Raw genomic sequence first — 21097 nt, forward strand, 5'->3', positions numbered from 1 at the left:
CAGCATCATGGAACACAGGTAGTTTACTGCGGTCGTTCGTCATACTCCACAACACCGACAGCATCATGGAACACAGGTAGTTTACTGCGGTCGTTCGTCATACTCCACAACACCGACAGCATCATGGAACACAGGTAGTTTACTGCGGGTGTTCGTCATACTCCACAACACCGACAGCATCATGGAACACAGGTAGTTTACTGCGGTCGTTCGTCATACTCCACAACACCGACAGCATCATGGAACACAGGTAGTTTACTGCGGTCGTTCATCATAGTCCACAACACCGACAGCATCATGGAACACAGGTAGTTTACTGCGGTCGTTCATCATACTCCACAACACTGACAGCATCATGGAACACAGGTAGTTTACTGCGGTCGTTCATCATACTCCACAACACTGACAGCATCATGGAACACAGGTAGTTTACTGCGGTCGTTCATCATAGTCCACAACACCGACAGCATCATGGAACACAGGTAGTTTACTGCGGTCGTTCATCATACTCCACAACACTGACAGCATCATGGAACACAGGTAGTTTACTGCGGTCGTTCATCATACTCCACAACACTGACAGCATCATGGAACACAGGTAGTTTGCTGCGGTCGTTCATCATACTCCACAACACTGACAGCATCATGGAACACAGGTAGTTTACTGCGGTCGTTCATCATAGTCCACAACATCGACAGCATCATGGAACACAGGTAGTTTACTGCGGTCGTTCATCATAGTCCACAACACCGACAGCATCATGGAACACAGGTAGTTTACTGCGGTCGTTCGTCATAGTCCACAACACCGACAGCATCATGGAACACAGGTAGTTTACTGCGGTCACTTATCATAGTCCACAACACCGACAGCATCATGGAACACAGGTAGTTTACTGCGGTCGTTCATCATAGTCCACAACACCGACAGCATCATGGAACACAGGTAGTTTACTGCGGTCGTTCATCATAGTCCACAACATCGACAGCATCATGGAACACAGGTAGTTTACTGCGGTCGTTCATCATAGTCCACAACACCGACAGCATCATGGAACACAGGTAGTTTACTGCGGTCGTTCGTCATAGTCCACAACACTGACAGCATCATGGAACACAGGTAGTTTACTGCGGTCGTTCGTCATAGAACACAGGTAGTTTACTGCGGTCGTTCGTCATACTCCACCACACAGACAGCATCATGGAACACAGGTAGTTTACTGCGGTCGTTCGTCATACTCCACCACACTGACAGCATCATGGAACACAGGTAGTTTACTGCGGTCGTTCGTCATACTCCACCACACAGACAGCATCATGGAACACAAGTAAATGTAAATGTAAATGTAGGTAGTTTGCTGCGGTCGTTCGTCATAGTCCACATTATTTACATTTACATTTAAGTCATTTAGCAGACGCTCTTATCCAGAGCGACTTACAAATTGGTGCATTCACCTTATGATATCCAGTGGAACAACCACTTTACAATAGTGCATCTAACTCTTTTAAGGGGGGAGGGTTAGAAGGATTACTTTATCCTATCCTAGGTATTCCTTAAAGAGGTGGGGTTTCAGGTGTCTCCGGAAGGTGGTGATTGACTCCGCTGACCTGGCGTCGTGAGGGAGTTTGTTCCACCATTGGGGTGCCAGAGCAGCGAACAGTTTTGACTGGGCTGAGCGGGAACTGTACTTCCTCAGAGGTAGGGAGGCGAGCAGGCCAGAGGTGGATGAACGCAGTGCCCTTGTTTGGGTGTAGGGCCTGATCAGAGCCTGAAGATACGGAGGTGCCGTTCCCCTCACAGCTCCGTAGGCAAGCACCATGGTCTTGTAGCGGATGCGAGCTTCAACTGGAAGCCAGTGGAGAGAGCGGAGGAGCGGGGTGACGTGAGAGAACTTGGGAAAGTTGAACACCAGACGGGCTGCGGCGTTCTGGATGAGTTGTAGGGGTTTAATGGCACAGGCAGGGAGCCCAGCCAACAGCGAGTTGCAGTAATCCAGACGGGAGATGACAGGTGCCTGGATTAGGACCTGCGCCGCTTCCTGCGTGAGGCAGGGTCGTACTCTGCGAATGTTGTAGAGCATGAACCTACAGGAACGGGTCACCGCCTTGATGTTAGTTGAGAACGACAGGGTGTTGTCCAGGATCACGCCAAGGTTCTTAGCACTCTGGGAGGAGGACACAATGGAGTTGTCAACCGTGATGGCGAGATCATGGAACGGGCAATCCTTCCCCGGGAGGAAGAGCAGCTCCGTCTTGCCGAGGTTCAGCTTGAGGTGGTGATCCGTCATCCACACTGATATGTCTGCCAGACATGCAGAGATGCGATTCACCACCTGGTTATCAGAGGGGGGAAAGGAGAAGATTAATTGTGTGTCGTCTGCATAGCAATGATAGGAGAGACCATGTGAGGATATGACAGAGCCAAGTGACTTGGTGTATAGCGAGAATAGGAGAGGGCCTAGAACAGAGCCCTGGGGGACACCAGTGGTGAGAGCACGTGGTGCGGAGACAGATTCTCGCCACGCCACCTGGTAGGAGCGACCTGTCAGGTAGGACGCAATCCAAGCGTGGGCCGCGCCGGAGATGCCCAGCTCGGAGAGGGTGGAGAGGAGGATCTGATGGTTCACAGTATCAAAGGCAGCCGATAGGTCTAGAAGGATGAGAGCAGAGGAGAGAGAGTTAGCTTTAGCAGTGCGGAGCGCCTCCGTGACACAGAGAAGAGCAGTCTCAGTTGAATGACTAGTCTTGAAACCTGACTGATTTGGATCAAGAAGGTCATTCTGAGAGAGATAGCAGGAGAGCTGGCCAAGGACGGCACGTTCAAGAGTTTTGGAGAGAAAAGAAAGAAGGGATACTGGTCTGTAGTTGTTGACATCGGAGGGATCGAGTGTAGGTTTTTTCAGAAGGGGTGCAACTCTCGCTCTCTTGAAGACGGAAGGGACGTAGCCAGCGGTCAAGGATGAGTTGATGAGCGAGGTGAGGTAAGGGAGAAGGTCTCCGGAAATGGTCTGGAGAAGAGAGGAGGGGATAGGGTCAAGCGGGCAGGTTGTTGGGCGGCCGGCCGTCACAAGACGCGAGATTTCATCTGGAGAGAGAGGGGAGAAAGAGGTCAAAGCACAGGGTAGGGCAGTGTGAGCAGAACCAGCGGTGTCATTTGACTTAGCAAACGAGGATCGGATGTCGTCGACCTTCTTTTCAAAATGGTTGACGAAGTCATCAGCAGAGAGGGAGGAGGGACATTATCATGGAACACAGGTAGTTTGCTGCGGTCGTTCATCATAGTCCACAACACAGACAGCATCATGGAACACAGGTAGTTTGCTGTAGTCGTTCGTCATACTCCACAACACAGACAGCATCATGGAACACAGGTAGTTTACTGCGGTCGTTCGTCATACTCCACAACACCGACAGCATCATGGAACACAGGTAGTTTACTGCGGTCGTTCGTCATACTCCACAACACCGACAGCATCATGGAACACAGGTAGTTTACTGCGGGTGTTCGTCATACTCCACAACACCGACAGCATCATGGAACACAGGTAGTTTACTGCGGTCGTTCGTCATACTCCACAACACCGACAGCATCATGGAACACAGGTAGTTTACTGCGGTCGTTCATCATAGTCCACAACACCGACAGCATCATGGAACACAGGTAGTTTACTGCGGTCGTTCATCATACTCCACAACACTGACAGCATCATGGAACACAGGTAGTTTACTGCGGTCGTTCATCATACTCCACAACACTGACAGCATCATGGAACACAGGTAGTTTACTGCGGTCGTTCATCATAGTCCACAACACCGACAGCATCATGGAACACAGGTAGTTTACTGCGGTCGTTCATCATACTCCACAACACTGACAGCATCATGGAACACAGGTAGTTTACTGCGGTCGTTCATCATACTCCACAACACTGACAGCATCATGGAACACAGGTAGTTTGCTGCGGTCGTTCATCATACTCCACAACACTGACAGCATCATGGAACACAGGTAGTTTACTGCGGTCGTTCATCATAGTCCACAACATCGACAGCATCATGGAACACAGGTAGTTTACTGCGGTCGTTCATCATAGTCCACAACACCGACAGCATCATGGAACACAGGTAGTTTACTGCGGTCGTTCGTCATAGTCCACAACACCGACAGCATCATGGAACACAGGTAGTTTACTGCGGTCACTTATCATAGTCCACAACACCGACAGCATCATGGAACACAGGTAGTTTACTGCGGTCGTTCATCATAGTCCACAACACCGACAGCATCATGGAACACAGGTAGTTTACTGCGGTCGTTCATCATAGTCCACAACATCGACAGCATCATGGAACACAGGTAGTTTACTGCGGTCGTTCATCATACTCCACAACACTGACAGCATCATGGAACACAGGTAGTTTACTGCGGTCGTTCATCATAGTCCACAACATCGACAGCATCATGGAACACAGGTAGTTTACTGCGGTCGTTCATCATAGTCCACAACACCGACAGCATCATGGAACACAGGTAGTTTACTGCGGTCGTTCGTCATAGTCCACAACACCGACAGCATCATGGAACACAGGTAGTTTACTGCGGTCACTTATCATAGTCCACAACACCGACAGCATCATGGAACACAGGTAGTTTACTGCGGTCGTTCATCATAGTCCACAACACCGACAGCATCATGGAACACAGGTAGTTTACTGCGGTCGTTCATCATAGTCCACAACATCGACAGCATCATGGAACACAGGTAGTTTACTGCGGTCGTTCATCATAGTCCACAACACCGACAGCATCATGGAACACAGGTAGTTTACTGCGGTCGTTCGTCATAGTCCACAACACTGACAGCATCATGGAACACAGGTAGTTTACTGCGGTCGTTCGTCATAGAACACAGGTAGTTTACTGCGGTCGTTCGTCATACTCCACCACACAGACAGCATCATGGAACACAGGTAGTTTACTGCGGTCGTTCGTCATACTCCACCACACTGACAGCATCATGGAACACAGGTAGTTTACTGCGGTCGTTCGTCATAGTCCACCACACAGACAGCATCATGGAACACAGGTAGTTTACTGCGGTCACTTATCATACTCAACATTTGTAATGGCATATTCATAAAATTGTTATTAGGTGTTTTACCAAAGGTTTACATTTAAAAAAAAATAATTATACAATTATTTTTCTAACATTCTATACAATTGTATTTTTGTAAAACAATATTCTGTGTGTCCTGCGGAGGAGACGTCTGTCTGGTGACTCTGTGTACTGACGTCTGTCTGGTGACTCTGTGTACTGACGTCTGTCTGGTGACTCTGTGTCCTGACGTCTGTCTGGTGACTCTGTGTACAGACGTCTGTCTGGTGACTCTGTGTACTGACGTCTGTCTGGTGACTCTGTGTACTGACGTCTGTCTGGTGACTCTGTGTACTGACGTCTGTCTGGTGACTCTGTGTACTGACGTCTGTCTGGTGACTCTGTGTACTGACGTCTGTCTGGTGACTCTGTGTCCTGACGTCTGTCTGGTGACTCTGTGTACTGACGTCTGTCTGGTGACTCTGTGTACTGACGTCTGTCTGGTGACTCTGTGTACTGACGTCTGTCTGGTGACTCTGTGTACTGACGTCTGTCTGGTGACTCTGTGTACTGACGTCTGTCTGGTGACTCTGTGTACTGATGTCTGTCTGGTGACTCTGTGTCCTGCGTAGTAGACGTCAGTCTGTCTGGTGACTCTGTGTACTGACGTCTGTCTGGTGACTCTGTGTACTGACGTCTGTCTGGTGACTCTGTGTACTGACGTCTGTCTGGTGACTCTGTGTACTGACGTCTGTCTGGTGACTCTGCGTACTGACGTCTGTCTGGTGACTCTGCGTACTGACGTCTGTCTGGTGACTCTGTGTACTGACGTCTGTCTGGTGACTCTGCGTACTGACGTCTGTCTGGTGACTCTGTGTACTGCGGAGTAGACGCCTGTCTGGTGACTCTGTGTACTGACGTCTGTCTGGTGACTCTGTGTACTGACGTCTGTCTGGTGACTCTGTGTACTGCGGAGTAGACGTCTGTCTGGTGACTCTGTGGTGTTCTTCATCTCCAGGTGGTTGGTAGGAACTTCATCCTCTTCATCATCTTCGGCAGCCTGCAGGAGATGCACAACAAACCAGTGGTCTTCTTTGTCTTCTACCTCTGGAGCGCTATAGAGATCTTTAGGTGGGTATAGAGATGTTTAGGTGGTATAGAGATGTTTAGGTGGGTATAGAGATGTTTAGGTGCTATAGAGATGTTTAGGGGGTATAGAGATGTTTAGGTGCTATAGAGATGTTTAGGGGGTATAGAGATGTTTAGGTGCTATAGAGATGTTTAGGGGGTATAGAGATGTTTAGGTGGTATAGAGATGTTTAGGTGGGTATAGAGATGTTTAGGTGGTATAGAGATGTTTAGGTGCTATAGAGATGTTTAGGTGGGTATAGAGATCTTTAGGTGGTATAGAGATGTTTAGGTGGGTATATACTGTCTTCTACCTCTGGAGTGGTAATAGAGATGTTTAGGTGGGTATAGAGATGTTTAGGTGGTATAGAGATGTTTAGGGGGTATAGAGATGTTTAGGTGGGTATAGAGATGTTTAGGTGCTATAGAGATGTTTAGGTGGTATAGAGATGTTTAGGTGGGTATAGAGATGTTTAGGTGGTATAGAGATGTTTAGGTGGGTATAGAGATGTTTAGGTGCTATAGAGATGTTTAGGTGGTATAGAGATGTTTAGGTGGGTATAGAGATGTTTAGGTGGTATAGAGATGTTTAGGTGGGTATAGAGATGTTTAGGTGGTAGAGATGTTTAGGTGGTATAGAGATGTTTAGGTGCTATAGAGATGTTTAGGGGGTATAGAGATGTTTAGGTGGTATAGAGATGTTTAGGTGGTATAGAGATGTTTAGGTGCTATAGAGATGTTTAGGGGGTATAGAGATGTTTAGGTGGTATAGAGATGTTTAGGTGGGTATAGAGATGTTTAGGTGCTATAGAGATGTTTAGGTGGTATAGAGATGTTTAGGGGGGTATAGAGATGTTTAGGTGGTAGAGATGTTTAGGTGGTATAGAGATGTTTAGGTGCTATAGAGATGTTTAGGGGGTATAGAGATGTTTAGGTGGGTATAGAGATGTTTAGGTGGTATAGAGATGTTTAGGTGCTATAGAGATGTTTAGGGGGTATAGAGATGTTTAGGTGGTATAGAGATGTTTAGGTGCTATAGAGATGTTTAGGTGCTATAGAGATGTTTAGGTGGGTATAGAGATGTTTAGGTGGTATAGAGATGTTTAGGTGGTATAGAGATGTTTAGGTGGTATAGAGATGTTTAGGTGGGTATAGAGATGTTTAGGTGGTATAGAGATGTTTAGGGGGTATAGAGATGTTTAGGTGGTATAGAGATGTTTAGGGGGTATAGAGATGTTTAGGGGGTATAGAGATGTTTAGGTGCTATAGAGATGTTTAGGTGCTATAGAGATGTTTAGGTGCTATAGAGATGTTTAGGTGCTATAGAGATGTTTAGGTGGTATAGAGATGTTTAGGTGGTATAGAGATGTTTAGGTGGGTATAGAGATGTTTAGGTGGGTATAGAGATGTTTAGGTGGGTATAGAGATGTTTAGGTGGTATAGAGATGTTTAGGTGGGTATAGAGATGTTTAGGTGGGTATAGAGATGTTTAGGTGGTATAGAGATGTTTAGGTGGGTATAGAGATGTTTAGGTGGTATAGAGATGTTTAGGTGGGTATAGAGATGTTTAGGTGGTATAGAGATGTTTAGGTGGTATAGAGATGTTTAGGTGGGTATAGAGATGTTTAGGTGGGTATAGAGATGTTTAGGTGGGTATAGAGATGTTTAGGTGGTATAGAGATGTTTAGGTGGTATAGAGATGTTTAGGGGGTATAGAGATGTTTAGGTGGTATAGAGATGTTTAGGTGCTATAGAGATGTTTAGGTGCTATAGAGATGTTTAGGTGCTATAGAGATCTTTAGGTGGGTATAGAGATGTTTAGGTGGGTATAGAGATGTTTAGGGGGTATAGAGATGTTTAGGTGGTATAGAGATGTTTAGGTGCTATAGAGATCTTTAGGTGGTATAGAGATGTTTAGGTGCTATAGAGATGTTTAGGTGGTATAGAGATGTTTAGGTGCTATAGAGATCTTTAGGTGGGTATAGAGATGTTTAGGTGGTATAGAGATGTTTAGGTGCTATAGAGATCTTTAGGTGGTATAGAGATGTTTAGGTGGTATAGAGATGTTTAGGTGCTATAGAGATGTTTAGGTGCTATAGAGATGTTTAGGTGCTATAGAGATCTTTAGGTGGGTATAGAGATGTTTAGGTGCTATAGAGATCTTTAGGTGCTATAGAGATGTTTAGGTGGGTATAGAGATGTTTAGGTGGTATAGAGATGTTTAGGTGGGTATAGAGATCTTTAGGTGGGTATAGAGATGTTTAGGTGGGTATAGAGATGTTTAGGTGCTATAGAGATCTTTAGGTGGGTATAGAGATGTTTAGGTGGTATAGAGATGTTTAGGTGGTATAGAGACGTTTAGGTGGTATAGAGATGTTTAGGTGGGTATAGAGATGTTTAGGTGGGTATAGAGATGTTTAGGTGGGTATAGAGATGTTTAGGTGCTATAGAGATGTTTAGGTGGTATAGAGATCTTTAGGTGGGTATATACTGTCTTCTACCTCTGGAGTGGTATAGAGATCTTTAGGTGGGTATATACTGTCTTCTACCTCTGGAGCGCTATAGAGATCTTTAGGTGGGTATAGAGATCTTTAGGTGGGTATAGAGACGTTTAGGTGGTATTATAAGTCTACTGTACATAAAGGGGTCATTCATGCTGTCTGTGTGTGTGTTGTATGGCTGTGGAAGCAAAATGGCCGATCATTAAGAAGCTTCCTCAGCATCATTACTCGTGTAAGATCATGATATTGTTATCTGTCCAGTTTCCTGTGTAGATGTTAGCCTCTTGGTTTACTTTATGTCTTCAGATCTGTCCAGTTTCCTCTGTAGATGTTAGCCTCTTGGTTTACTTTATGTCTTCAGATCTGTCCAGTTTCCTGTGTAGATGTTAGCCTCTTGGTTTACTTTATGTCTTCAGATCTGTCCAGTTTCCTGTGTAGATGTTAGCCTCTTGGTTTACTTTATGTCTTCAGATCTGTCCAGTTTCCTGTGTAGATGTTAACCTCTTGGTTTACTTTATGTCTTCAGATCTGTCCAGTTTCCTGTGTAGATGTTAGCCTCTTGGTTTACTTTTATCGTCTTTCAGATCTGTCGTCTCGAGAGTTTCCTGTGTAGATGTTAGCCTCTTTCATACCACAACACTGACATAGATCTCTGTGTGTAGCTCACGAATACCAGCAGAGAAAATGAATGGTTTACTTTATGTCTTCAGATCTGTCCGGTTTCCTCTGTAGATGTTAGCCTCTTGGTTTACTTTATGTCTTCAGATCTGTCCGGTTTCCTCTGTAGATGTTAGCCTCTTGGTTTACTTTATGTCTTCAGATCGGTCCGGTTTCCTCTGTAGATGTTAGCCTCTTGGTTTACTTTATGTCTTCAGATCTGTCCAGTTTCCTGTGTAGATGTTAGCCTCTTTCATACCACAACACTGACATAGATCTCTGTGTGTAGCTCACGAATACCAGCAGAGAAAATGTATGGTTTACTTTATGTCTTCAGATCTGTCTGGTTTCCTCTGTAGATGTTAGCCTCTTGGTTTACTTTATGTCTTCAGATCTGTCCAGTTTCCTGTGTAGATGTTAGCCTCTTGGTTTACTTTATGTCTTCAGATCTGTCCGGTTTCCTCTGTAGATGTTAGCCTCTTGGTTTACTTTATGTCTTCAGATCTGTCCAGTTTCCTCTGTAGATGTTAGCCTCTTGGTTTACTTTATGTCTTCAGATCTGTCCAGTTTCCTCTGTAGATGTTAGCCTCTTGGTTTACTTTATGTCTTCAGATCTGTCCAGTTTCCTCTGTAGATGTTAGCCTCTTGGTTTACTTTATGTCTTCAGATCTGTCCAGTTTCCTCTGTAGATGTTAGCCTCTTGGTTTACTTTATGTCTTCAGATCTGTCCAGTTTCCTCTGTAGATGTTAGCCTCTTGGTTTACTTCATGTCTTCAGATCTGTTCAGTTTCCTCTGTAGATGTTAGCCTCTTGGTTTACTTAATGTCTTCAGATCTGTCCAGTTTCCTCTGTAGATGTTAGCCTCTTGGTTTACTTTATGTCTTCAGATCTGTCCAGTTTCCTCTGTAGATGTTAGCCTCTTGGTTTACTTTATGTCTTCAGATCTGTCCAGTTTCCTCTGTAGATGTTAGCCTCTTGGTTTACTTTATGTCTTCAGATCTGTAGATGTTAGCCTCTTGGTTTACTTTATGTCTTCAGAAGGCTTCTGAACTAGAGATGCTATTTATTCCAATGAAAGTCCATTCCTCCCCCCCAGGTATCCATTCTACATGCTGGGTTGTATCGACACAGAGTGGAAGACCATCACCTGGCTGAGGTACACTGTCTGGATACCCCTGTACCCTCTTGGGGTGCTGGCTGAAGGTGAGTTAGTTTATAGGGACACCGTCGGGATAGACAGGGACACTGTCGGGATAGTCGTGTACCTTCTGGGGGTGCGTTAGTTTATAGGGACACTGTCGGGATAGTCCTGTACCTTCTGGGGGTGCGTTAGTTTATAGGGACACTGTTGGGATAGACAGGGACACTGTTGGGATAGACAGGGACACTGTCGGGATAGTCGTGTACCTTCTGGGGGTGCGTTAGTTTATAGGGACACTGTCGGGATAGTCCTGTACCTTCTGGGGGTGCGTTAGTTTATAAGGGACACTGTCGGGATAGACAGGGACACTGTCGGGATAGACAGGGACACCGTCGGGATAGTACTGTACCTTCTGGGGGTGCGTTAGTTTATAGGGACACTGTCAGGATAGTCCTGTACCTTCTGGGGGTGCGTTAGTTTATAGGGACACCGTCGGGATAGTCCTGTACCTTCTGGGGGTGCGTTAGTTTATAGGGACACCGTCGGGATAGTCCTGTACCTTCTGGGGGTGCGTTAGTTTATAGGGACACCGTCGGGATAGACAGGGACACTGTCCGGATAGTCCTAGACCTTCTGGGGTTGCGTTAGTTTATAGGGACACTGTTGGGATAGACAGGGACACTGTCGGGATAGTCCTAGACCTTCTGGGGGTGCGTTAGTTTATAGGGACACCGTCGGGATAGTCCTAGACCTTCTGGGGTTGCGTTAGTTTATAGGGACACCGTCGGGATAGTCCTAGACCTTCTGGGGGTGCGTTAGTTTATAGGGACACCGTCGGGATAGTCCTAGACCTTCTGGGGGTGCGTTAGTTTATAGGGACACCGTCGGGATAGTCCTAGACCTTCTGGGGTTGCGTTAGTTTATAGGGACACCGTCGGGATAGTCCTAGACCTTCTGGGGGTGCGTTAGTTTATAGGGACACCGTCGGGATAGTCCTAGACCTTCTGGGGGTGCGTTAGTTTATAGGGACACCGTCGGGATAGTCCTGTACCCTCTGGGGTTGCGTTAGTTTATAGGGACACCGTCGGGATAGTCCTAGACCTTCTGGGGGTGCGTTAGTTTATAGGGACACTGTCGGGATAGTCCTAGACCTTCTGGGGGTGCGTTAGTTTATAGGGACACCGTCGGGATAGACAGGGACACCGTTGGGATAGTCCTAGACCTTCTGGGGTTGCTGGCTGAAGGTGAGTTAGTTTACAGGTGTATGTACCTCAACAGTTCTCTCTCCCCCTCTACCTCTCCAGTGGTCCAATCCATTTACTCAACAGTTCTCTCTCTCTCCCCCTCTCCAGCGGTTGCAGTGGTCCAGTCCATCTCAGTGTTTGACCAGAGCAGACTGTTCAGTATCCCTCTACCTGAGGCCCTGGGCTCATCTGTCAGCTTCTCCTGTGTCCTCTATATCTATCTACCTCTCATGGTCATCGGTGAGTTGTCAATCATAGTCATGAAAAATGTATCCTAATGTTTAAGAACAATCTACATATTTCTCTTGTACGGTGGAGTTGTGGGGTAATTACTATTTCTGACAACATTGAGGTGTCCATCTTTAAAGGCTGTGTACATGTAACAACATAGGCCACACCCTCATATATAAAGATGGATGCCTCATAGGCCACACCCTCATATATAAAGATGGATGCCTCATAGGCCACACCCTCATATATAAAGATGGACGCCTCAGGTCCCACCCTCATATATAAAGATGGACGCCTCATAGGCCCCACCCTCATATATAAACATGGACGCCTCATAGGCCACACCCTCATATATAAACATGGACGCCTCATAGGCCACACCCTCATATATAAAGATGGATGCCTCAGGCCCCACCCTCATATATAAAGATGGATGCCTCATAGGCCACACCCTCATATATAAAGATGGACACCTCATAGGCCACACCCTCATATATAAAGATGGACACCTCATAGGCCACACCCTCATATATAAAGATGGACGCCACACCCTCATAAAGATGGATGCCTCAGGCCCCACCCTCATATATAAAGATGGACGCCTCATAGGCCACACCCTCATATATAAAGATGGATGCCTCAGGCCACACCCTCATATATAAAGATGGATGCCTCATAGGCCACACCCTCATATATAAAGATGGATGCCTCAGGCATAAACTGTTCATTGACTTAACAATATCGTCTGGTTTGTTGCAGGGCTTCTCATCAATTCCCGCCACCTGTACAAACAGAGGAGGAAGAGGTTCCGGACCAAGAAGAAGAAATCTAACTGACCTCCATCTTTTCTCAAAATACACCTCTGCTGCCTGTCTGGTGACATCTCATCTAGGGTGGCGAAATTCCATTCAACATTTCCAGAAATCCCAGTTAGAAAAACCTTGGAATTTTGCAACCCTCGTCTTGTATTTTCTGTTGTAGTTGATAATAGCAGTATGATGTTTTCCTGCTAACAAAACGTCCTCGGGGTAAATCGCATAAGATTTATGTTTTGTCATGTCAATTAATATGCTGAATAAAAAAATTAGCAGTTCCACTTCCTGGGTAAATTGTGTAAGATTAATAAAATACTCATCGTTCACACGACGATTGGAGAGAAAAAAAAGAAACATTTTTTAATCATTTATTCATTAGGAAAGTTATAAAAACGATATGTACAAAACAGGTCAAAAACACATGTGAAGCCATAGGCCTTAGCTTTGAGTTAACAGTTGGTGTGCCATTCTAATAGTCCCAAACGGCACCCTACTCCCTATATAGTGCACTACTTTAGACCAGAGCCCTATGGCACCTTGTTCCCTATATAGTGCACTTATTTTAGACCAGGGCCTATGGGAATATGTCCCCCAGTATCTGGGCTTTAGTGATCGACGGGTCTCCTCAGATTCAAACTGCCATTAGACAACTCTGCAAGAAGTTTGTCAAAATACAGCCGTTACTCAACAGACTACAGTATGTCGTTTTTCATTATTTCTAAATGCAAACGGAAGGGGGGGGGGGAATAGCCTCTTCGGTACCTCCAATGTATTGAGCTGTTGTAGACTTCTGATTTGGACGCGAGTGAATATTGGCTTTTTCTCCTGGTTGCTTGTATGTTTTTATTTCGATATTTTCTGGAATTACATTTCCGTCCGTAACGGGGGTAAAAGAAGATAGTTACTCACTAAATATGGAGTTTCACTGAGCATCTAACGTCTTTTTTTTTTACAACGCTGTCATGGCAGTTTGAATCGGGAGTTTCCGGGGGGGGGCGTTAGAGAGGAGACAGGTCAACATCTCTAAAGCCCAGATACTGGGACTAGGATGCCATTTCAGAAGCTCTCTCTACATGCCAGCTCCTCCCCCAGAGAAGTCGGTGTGCATAGGGTTGATGTTCTGGTCGAAGGCAGCGTACTGGGAGTCTCCTGTGGAGGCTAGTTTCAGCTGCTTGGCAGCGTGTGATAGCTGGAAGGCTGCGTCAGGGTGAGCTGTGTCCGGCAGCAGGGTACACTCCCTCTCTAACAGCTCTGCAACTCCCTTCAGCAGCTCCCAGAAACCAAACGCCAGCGCAGCCTTGCGTAGACGGTTCAGCTCCTGGTGGGCAGATAGAGACACAACAACTAAATAAATACCAAGTACAGTTGAAGTCGGAAGTTTACATACACTTAGGTTGGAGTCATTAAAACTCATTTTTCAACCACTCCACACATTTCTTGTTAACAAACTATAGTTTTGGCAAGTTGGTTAGGACATCTACTTTGTGCATGACACACGTAATTTTTCCAACAATTGTTTACAGATTATTTCACTTATAATTCACTGTATCACAATTCCAGTGGGTCAGAAGTTTACATACACTAAGTTGACTGTGCCTTTAAACAGCTTGGAAAATTCCAGAAAATGATGTCATGGCTTTAGAAGCTGCTGATTGACATCATTTGAATCAATTGGAGGTGTGGATGTATTTCAAGGCCTACCATCAAACTCAGTGCCTCTTTGCTTGACATCATGGTGAAAATCAAAAGAAATCAGCGAAGACCTCAGGAAAAAATTGTAGACCTCCGCAAGTCTGGTTCATCCTTGGGAGCAATTTCCAAACGCCTGAAGGGAGCAATTTCCAAACGCCTGAAGGTACCACATTCATCTGTACAAACAATAGGCACAAAAGTATCTATATCCACAGTAAAACGAGTCCTATATCGACATAAGCTGAAAGGCCGCTCAGCAAGGAAGAAGTCACTGCTCCAAAACCGCCATAAAAAAGCCAGACTACGGTTTGCAACTGCACATGGGGACAAAGATCATACTTTTTGGATTACTGTCTTCTGGTCTGATGAAACAAAAATCGAACTATTTGGCCATAATGACCATCGTTATGTTTAGAGGAAAAAGGGGAGCCGAAGAACACCATCCCAACCGTGAAGCACAGTTGCTTTGTGGGGGTGCTTTTCTGCAGGAGGGACTGGTTCACGTCACAAAATAGATGGCATCATGAGGCAGGAAAATGATGTGGATATATTGAAGCAACATCTCAAGACATCAGTCAGGAAGTTAAAGCTTGGTCGCAAATGGGTCTTCCAAATGGACAATGACCCCAAGCATACTTCCAAAGTTGTGGCAAAATGGCTTCAGGACAACAAAGTCAAGGTATTGGAGTAGCCATCACAAAGCCCTGACCTCAATCCTATAGAACATTTGAGGGCAGAACTGAAAAAGCGTGTGCGAGCAAGGAGGCCTACAAACCTGACTCTGTTACACCAGCTCTGTCAGGAGGAATGGGCCAAAATTCACCCAACTTATTGTGGGAAGCTTGTGGAAGGCTCCCGAAACATTTGACCCAAGTTAAACAATTTAAAGGCAATGCTACCAAATACTAATTGAGTGTATGTAAACTTCTGACCCACTGGGAATGTGATGAAAGAAATAAAAGCTGAAATAAATCATTCTCTCTACTATTATTCTGACATTTCACATTCTTAAAATAAATTGGTGATCCTAACTGACCTAAGACAGGGAATTTTTACTAGGATTAAATATCAGGAATTGTGAAAAACAGTTTAAATGTATTTGGCTAAGGTGTATGTAAACCTCCGATTTCAACTGTATATTTACAGACCCAGAATGTGACTTGGTGAATTGGTGCTGCTAGCAATAGACAACATATAGGAGAGAATACAGAGGAATTTACACCCATTATAGAATGAATAGATCAGTTTACATCCATTATAGAATGAATAGATCAGTTTACATCCATTATAGAATGAATAGATCAGTTTACATCCATTATAGAATGAATAGATCAGAGTTTACATCCATTATAGAATGAATAGATCAGAGTTTACATCCATTATAGAATGAATAGATCAGTTTACATCCATTATAGAATGAATAGATCAGAGTTTACCTCCATTATAGAATGAATAGATCAGTTTACATCCATTATAGAATGAATAGATCAGTTTACATCCATTATAGAATGAATAGATCAGTTTACACCCATTATAGATCAGTTTACATCCATTATAGAGTGAACGAGGCGGCAGGCGGTCAGAACGAGACGGCAGGCGGTCAGAACGAGACGGCAGGCGGTCAGAACGAGACGACAGGCGGTCAGAACGAGACGACAGGCGGTCAGAACGAGACGGCAGGGAGAAGAACCAGGATTGTGTTCATTAGGGCACAACATCAAAACGTTGTAAAATGTTTTACAACTGAAAATGAAATGAATCTACCTCCATGTTTGCGACCATTTTATGCCTACTGAACATGACCCAGGTTTAATCAGGAAAACAAAATGATCCATCCCAGAACTTTCTCACTGGTGAATATTTCCTTGTATGTTTGTTTGTTTGTTTGTTTGTGTCTCAGACAGCGACTACCTTGTAGAAGGTCTGGGTCTTCTCTGGCAGTTTCCTGGCGTTCCTCAGGATCTTCTGCACATCAGTCTGTTGATTGGTTGACACACAGGAAGTCAAACACCTCTCAACCAATCAACATAATCCTTACAGTGAGGCCTTAACACATCTCCAATCATGGTCTTTCATAATTCCACTCGGTTATCAGGAGCCCGTTATCTGTACCTGCAGTCCACTAGCTTCTATTTCCACAGCCCGTTATCTGTACCTGCAGTTTGCTAGCTTCTATTACCACAGCCCGTTATCTGTACCTGCAGTTTGCTAGCTTCTATTACCACAGCCCGTTATCTGTACCTGCAGTTTGCTAGCTTCTATTACCACAGCCCGTTATCTGTACCTGCAGTTTGCTAGCTTCTATTACCACAGCCCGTTATCTGTACCTGCAGTTTGCTAGCTTCTATTACCACAGCCCGTTATCTGTACCTGCAGTTTGCTAGCTTCTATTACCACAGCCCGTTATCTGTATCTGCAGTTTGCTAGCTTCTATTTCTACAGTCCGTTATCTGTACCTGCAGTTTGCTAGCTTCTATTTCTACAACCCGTTATCTGTATCTGCAGTTTGCTAGCTTCTATTACCACAGCCCGTTATCTGTACCTGCAGTCCACTAGCTTCTACTACCACAGCCCGTTATCTGTACCTGCAGTCCACTAGCTTCTATTACCACAGCCCGTTATCTGTATCTGCAGTTCGCTAGCTTCTATTTCCACAGCCCGTTATCTGTATCTGCAGTCCACTAGCTTCTATCTGTACCTGCAGTTTGCTAGCTTCTATTTCTACAGCCCGTTATCTGTACCTGTAGTCCCCTAGCTTCTATTTCTACAACCCGTTATCTGTACCTGCAGTCCACTAGCTTTTATTTCTACAACCCGTTATCTGTATCTGCAGTCCGCTAGCTTCTATTTCTACAACCCGTTATCTGTACCTGCAGTCCACTAGCTTCTATTACCACAGCCCGTTATCTGTACCTGCAGTCCACTAGCTTCTATTTCCACAGCCCGTTATCTGTATCTGCAGTTCGCTAGCTTCTATTTCCACAGCCCGTTATCTGTATCTGCAGTCCACTAGCTTCTATCTGTACCTGCAGTTTGCTAGCTTCTATTTCTACAGCCCGTTATCTGTACCTGTAGTCCCCTAGCTTCTATTTCTACAACCCGTTATCTGTACCTGCAGTCCGCTAGCTTCTATTTCTACAACCCGTTATCTGTACCTGCAGTTCGCTAGCTTCTATTACCACAGCCCGTTATCTGTACCTGCAGTTCGCTAGCTTCTATTTCCACAGCCCGTTATCTGTATCTGCAGTCCGCTAGCTTCTATTTCCACAGCCCGTTATCTGTATCTGCAGTCCACTAGCTTCTATCTGTACCTGCAGTTTGCTAGCTTCTATTTCTACAGCCCGTTATCTGTACCTGTAGTCCCCTAGCTTCTATTTCTACAACCCGTTATCTGTACCTGCAGTCCGCTAGCTTCTATTTCTACAACCCGTAATCTGTACCTGCAGTTCGCTAGCTTCTATTACCACAGCCCGTTATCTGTATCTGCAGTCCGCTAGCTTCTATTTCCACAACCCGTTATCTGTACCTGCAGTCCGCTAGCTTTGATCCAGACAGTGACGTTCTGAGCGTAGCTGCGTTTGATCTTAGGCTGCAGAGGGAAAGGACTCTTACTGTCATCCTCCCCGTACGGGTTCTCAGCTGCATCTGAAAGAGAGAGGTATGGGTAAAGTCAGAAAAACAAGCTTCCATTGTCAGGTAGGTGGGGGGGGGGTAATTAACCTAGCTGAGACACCTTGCCCAGCCAGGGTAAAGGAACTCTGAACAGGTAGAGGGGGGGGGGGGGGGTAGTTACCTGATATAGGTCCTAGCTGAGACACCTTGCCCAGCCAGGGTAAAGGAACTCTGAACAGGTAGGGGGGGGGGGGTAGTTACCTGATATAGGTCCTAGCTGAGACACCTTGCCCAGCCAGGGTAAAGGAACTCTGGACAGGTAGGGGGGGGGGGGGGGGGGGTAGTTACCTGATATAGGTCCTAGCTGAGACACCTTGCCCAGCCAGGGTAAAGGAACTCTGGACAGGTAGGGGGGGGGGGGGGGGTAGTTACCTGATATAGGTCCTAGCTGAGACACCTTGTCCAGCCAGGGTAAAGGAACTCTGGACAGGTAGGGGGGGGGGGGGGGGGTAGTTACCTGATATAGGTCCTAGCTGAGACACCTTGCCCAGCCAGGGTAAAGGAACTCTGAACAGGTAGGGGGGGGGGGGGGGTAGTTACCTGATATAGGTCCTAGCTGAGACACCTTGTCCAGCCAGGGTAAAGGAACTCTGTACAGGTAGGGGGGGGGGGGAGGTAGTTACCTGATATAGGTCCTAGCTGAGACACCTTGCCCAGCCAGGGTAAAGGAACTCTGAACAGGTAGGGGGGGGGGGGGGTAGTTACCTGATATAGGTCCTAGCTGAGACACCTTGCCCAGCCAGGGTAAAGGAACTCTGGACAGGTAGGGGGGGGGGGGGGGTAGTTACCTGATATAGGTCCTAGCTGAGACACCTTGCCCAGCCAGGGTAAAGGAACTCTGAACAGGTAGGGGGGGGGGGGGGGGTAGTTACCTGATATAGGTCCTAGCTGAGACACCTTGCCCAGCCAGGGTAAAGGAACTCTGAACAGGTAGGGGGGGGGGGGGGGTAGTTACCTGATATAGGTCCTAGCTGAGACACCTTGCCCAGCCAGGGTAAAGGAACTCTGGACAGGTAGGGGGGGGGGGGTAGTTACCTGATATAGGTCCTAGCTGAGACACCTTGCCCAGCCAGGGTAAAGGAACTCTGAACAGGTACGGGGGGGGTAGTTACCTGATATAGGTCCTAGCTGAGACACCTTGCCCAGCCAGGGTAAAGGAAATCTGGACAGGTAGGGGGGGGGGGTAGTTACCTGATATACAGTGGGGAGAACAAGTATTTGATACACTGCCGATTTTGCAAGTTTTCCTACTTACAAAGCATGTAGAGGTCTGTCATTTTTATCATAGGTACACTTCAACTGAGAGACGGAATCTAAAACAAAAATCCAGAAAATCACATTGTATGATTTTTAAGTAAATAATTTGCATTTTATTGCATGACATAAGTATTTGATCACCTACCAATCAGTAAGAATTCCGGCTCTCACAGACCTGTTAGTTTTTCTTTAAGAAGCCCTCCTGTTCTTCACTCATTACCTGTATTAACTGCACCTGTTTGAACTCGTTACCTGTATGAAAGACACCTGTCCACACACTCAATCAAACAGACTCCAACCTCTCCACAATGGCCAAGACCAGAGAGCTGTGTAAGGACATCAGGGATACAATTGTAGACCTGCACAAGGCTGGGATGGGCTACAGGACAATAGGCAAGCAGCTTGGTGAGAAGGCAACAACTGTTGGCGCAATTATTAGAAAATGGAAGAAGTTCAAGATGACGGTCAATCACCCTCGGTCTGGGGCTCCATGCAAGATCTCACCTCGTGGGGCATCACTGATCATGAGGAAGGTGAGGGATCAGCCCAGAACTACACGGCAGGACCTGGTCAATGACCTGAAGAGAGCTGGGACCACAGTCTCAAAGAAAACCATTAGTAACACACTATGCCGTCATGGATTAAAATCCTGCAGCGCACGCAAGGTCCCCCTGCTCAAGCCAGCGCATGTCCAGGCCCATCTGAAGTTTGCCAATGACCATCTGGATGATCCAGAGGAGGAATGGGAGAAGGTCATGTGGTCTGATGAGACAAAAATTGAGCTTTTTGGTCTAAACTCCACTCGCCGTGTTTGGAGGAAGAAGAAGGATGAGTACAACCCCAAGAACACCATCCCAACCGTGAAGCATGGAGGTGGAAACATCATTCTTTGGGGATGTTTTTCTGCAAAGGGGACAGGACGACTGCACCGTATTGAGGGGAGGATGGATGGGGCCATGTATCGCGAGATCTTGGCCAACAACCTCCTTCCCTCAGTAAGAGCATTGAAGATGGGTCGTGGCTGGTTCTTCCAGCATGACAACGACCCGAAACACACAGCCAGGGCAACTAAGGAGTGGCTCCGTAAGAAGCATCTCAAGGTCCTGGAGTGGCCTAGCCAGTCTCCAGACCTGAACCCAATAGAAAATCTTTGGAGGGAGCTGAAAGTCCGTATTGCCCAGCGACAGCCCCGAAACCTGAAGGATCTGGAGAAGGTCTGTATGGAGGAGTGGGCCAAAATCCCTGCTGCAGTGTGTGCAAACCTGGTCAAGAACTACAGGAAACGTATGATCTCTGTAATTGCACACAAAGGTTTCTGTACCAAATATTAAGTTCTGCTTTTCTGATGTATCAAATACTTATGTCATGCAATAAAATGCAAATTATTTACTTAAAAATCATACAATGTGATTTTCTGGATTTTTGTTTTAGATTCCGTCTCTCACAGTTGAAGTGTACCTATGATAAAAATTACAGACCTCTACATGCTTTGTAAGTAGGAAAACCTGCAAAATCGGCAGTGTATCAAATACTTGTTCTCCCCACTGTAGGTCCTAGCTGAGACACCTTGCCCAGCCAGGGTAAAGGAACTCTGAACAGGTAGGGGGGGGGGGTAGTTACCTGATATAGGTCCTAGCTGAGACACCTTGCCCAGCCAGGGTAA

The 21097-nt window shown here is 46.0% G+C and overlaps 2 protein-coding genes across 3 annotated transcripts in view; one reads left to right on the plus strand and one right to left on the minus strand.

Moving 5' to 3' along the window:
* Positions 1–13564, plus strand: part of LOC139577448 (very-long-chain (3R)-3-hydroxyacyl-CoA dehydratase-like) — a 35180-nt gene extending 21616 nt beyond the window's left edge. Inside the window, exons 8-11 of the mRNA XM_071404452.1 lie at positions 6115–6227; positions 10479–10585; positions 11876–12007; positions 12758–13564. Coding sequence (XP_071260553.1) covers positions 6115–6227; positions 10479–10585; positions 11876–12007; positions 12758–12834 — 429 coding nt within the window. The 3' untranslated portion in view covers positions 12835–13564. The remainder of the gene's footprint in view (positions 1–6114; positions 6228–10478; positions 10586–11875; positions 12008–12757) is intronic.
* Positions 13168–21097, minus strand: part of ints14 (integrator complex subunit 14) — an 80362-nt gene continuing 72432 nt past the window's right edge. For both annotated transcript variants that reach the window (XM_071404451.1, XM_071404449.1), the window contains exons 10-12: positions 18032–18150; positions 16417–16482; positions 13168–14131 (exon numbers count right to left, since the gene is read on the minus strand). In XM_071404451.1, the coding sequence (XP_071260552.1) occupies positions 13883–14131; positions 16417–16482; positions 18032–18150 (434 nt within the window). In that variant the 3' untranslated portion in view covers positions 13168–13882. The remainder of the gene's footprint in view (positions 14132–16416; positions 16483–18031; positions 18151–21097) is intronic.

Source organism: Salvelinus alpinus, chromosome 6, assembly GCF_045679555.1.
Source record: "Salvelinus alpinus chromosome 6, SLU_Salpinus.1, whole genome shotgun sequence".
NCBI lineage: Eukaryota > Metazoa > Chordata > Actinopteri > Salmoniformes > Salmonidae > Salvelinus > Salvelinus alpinus.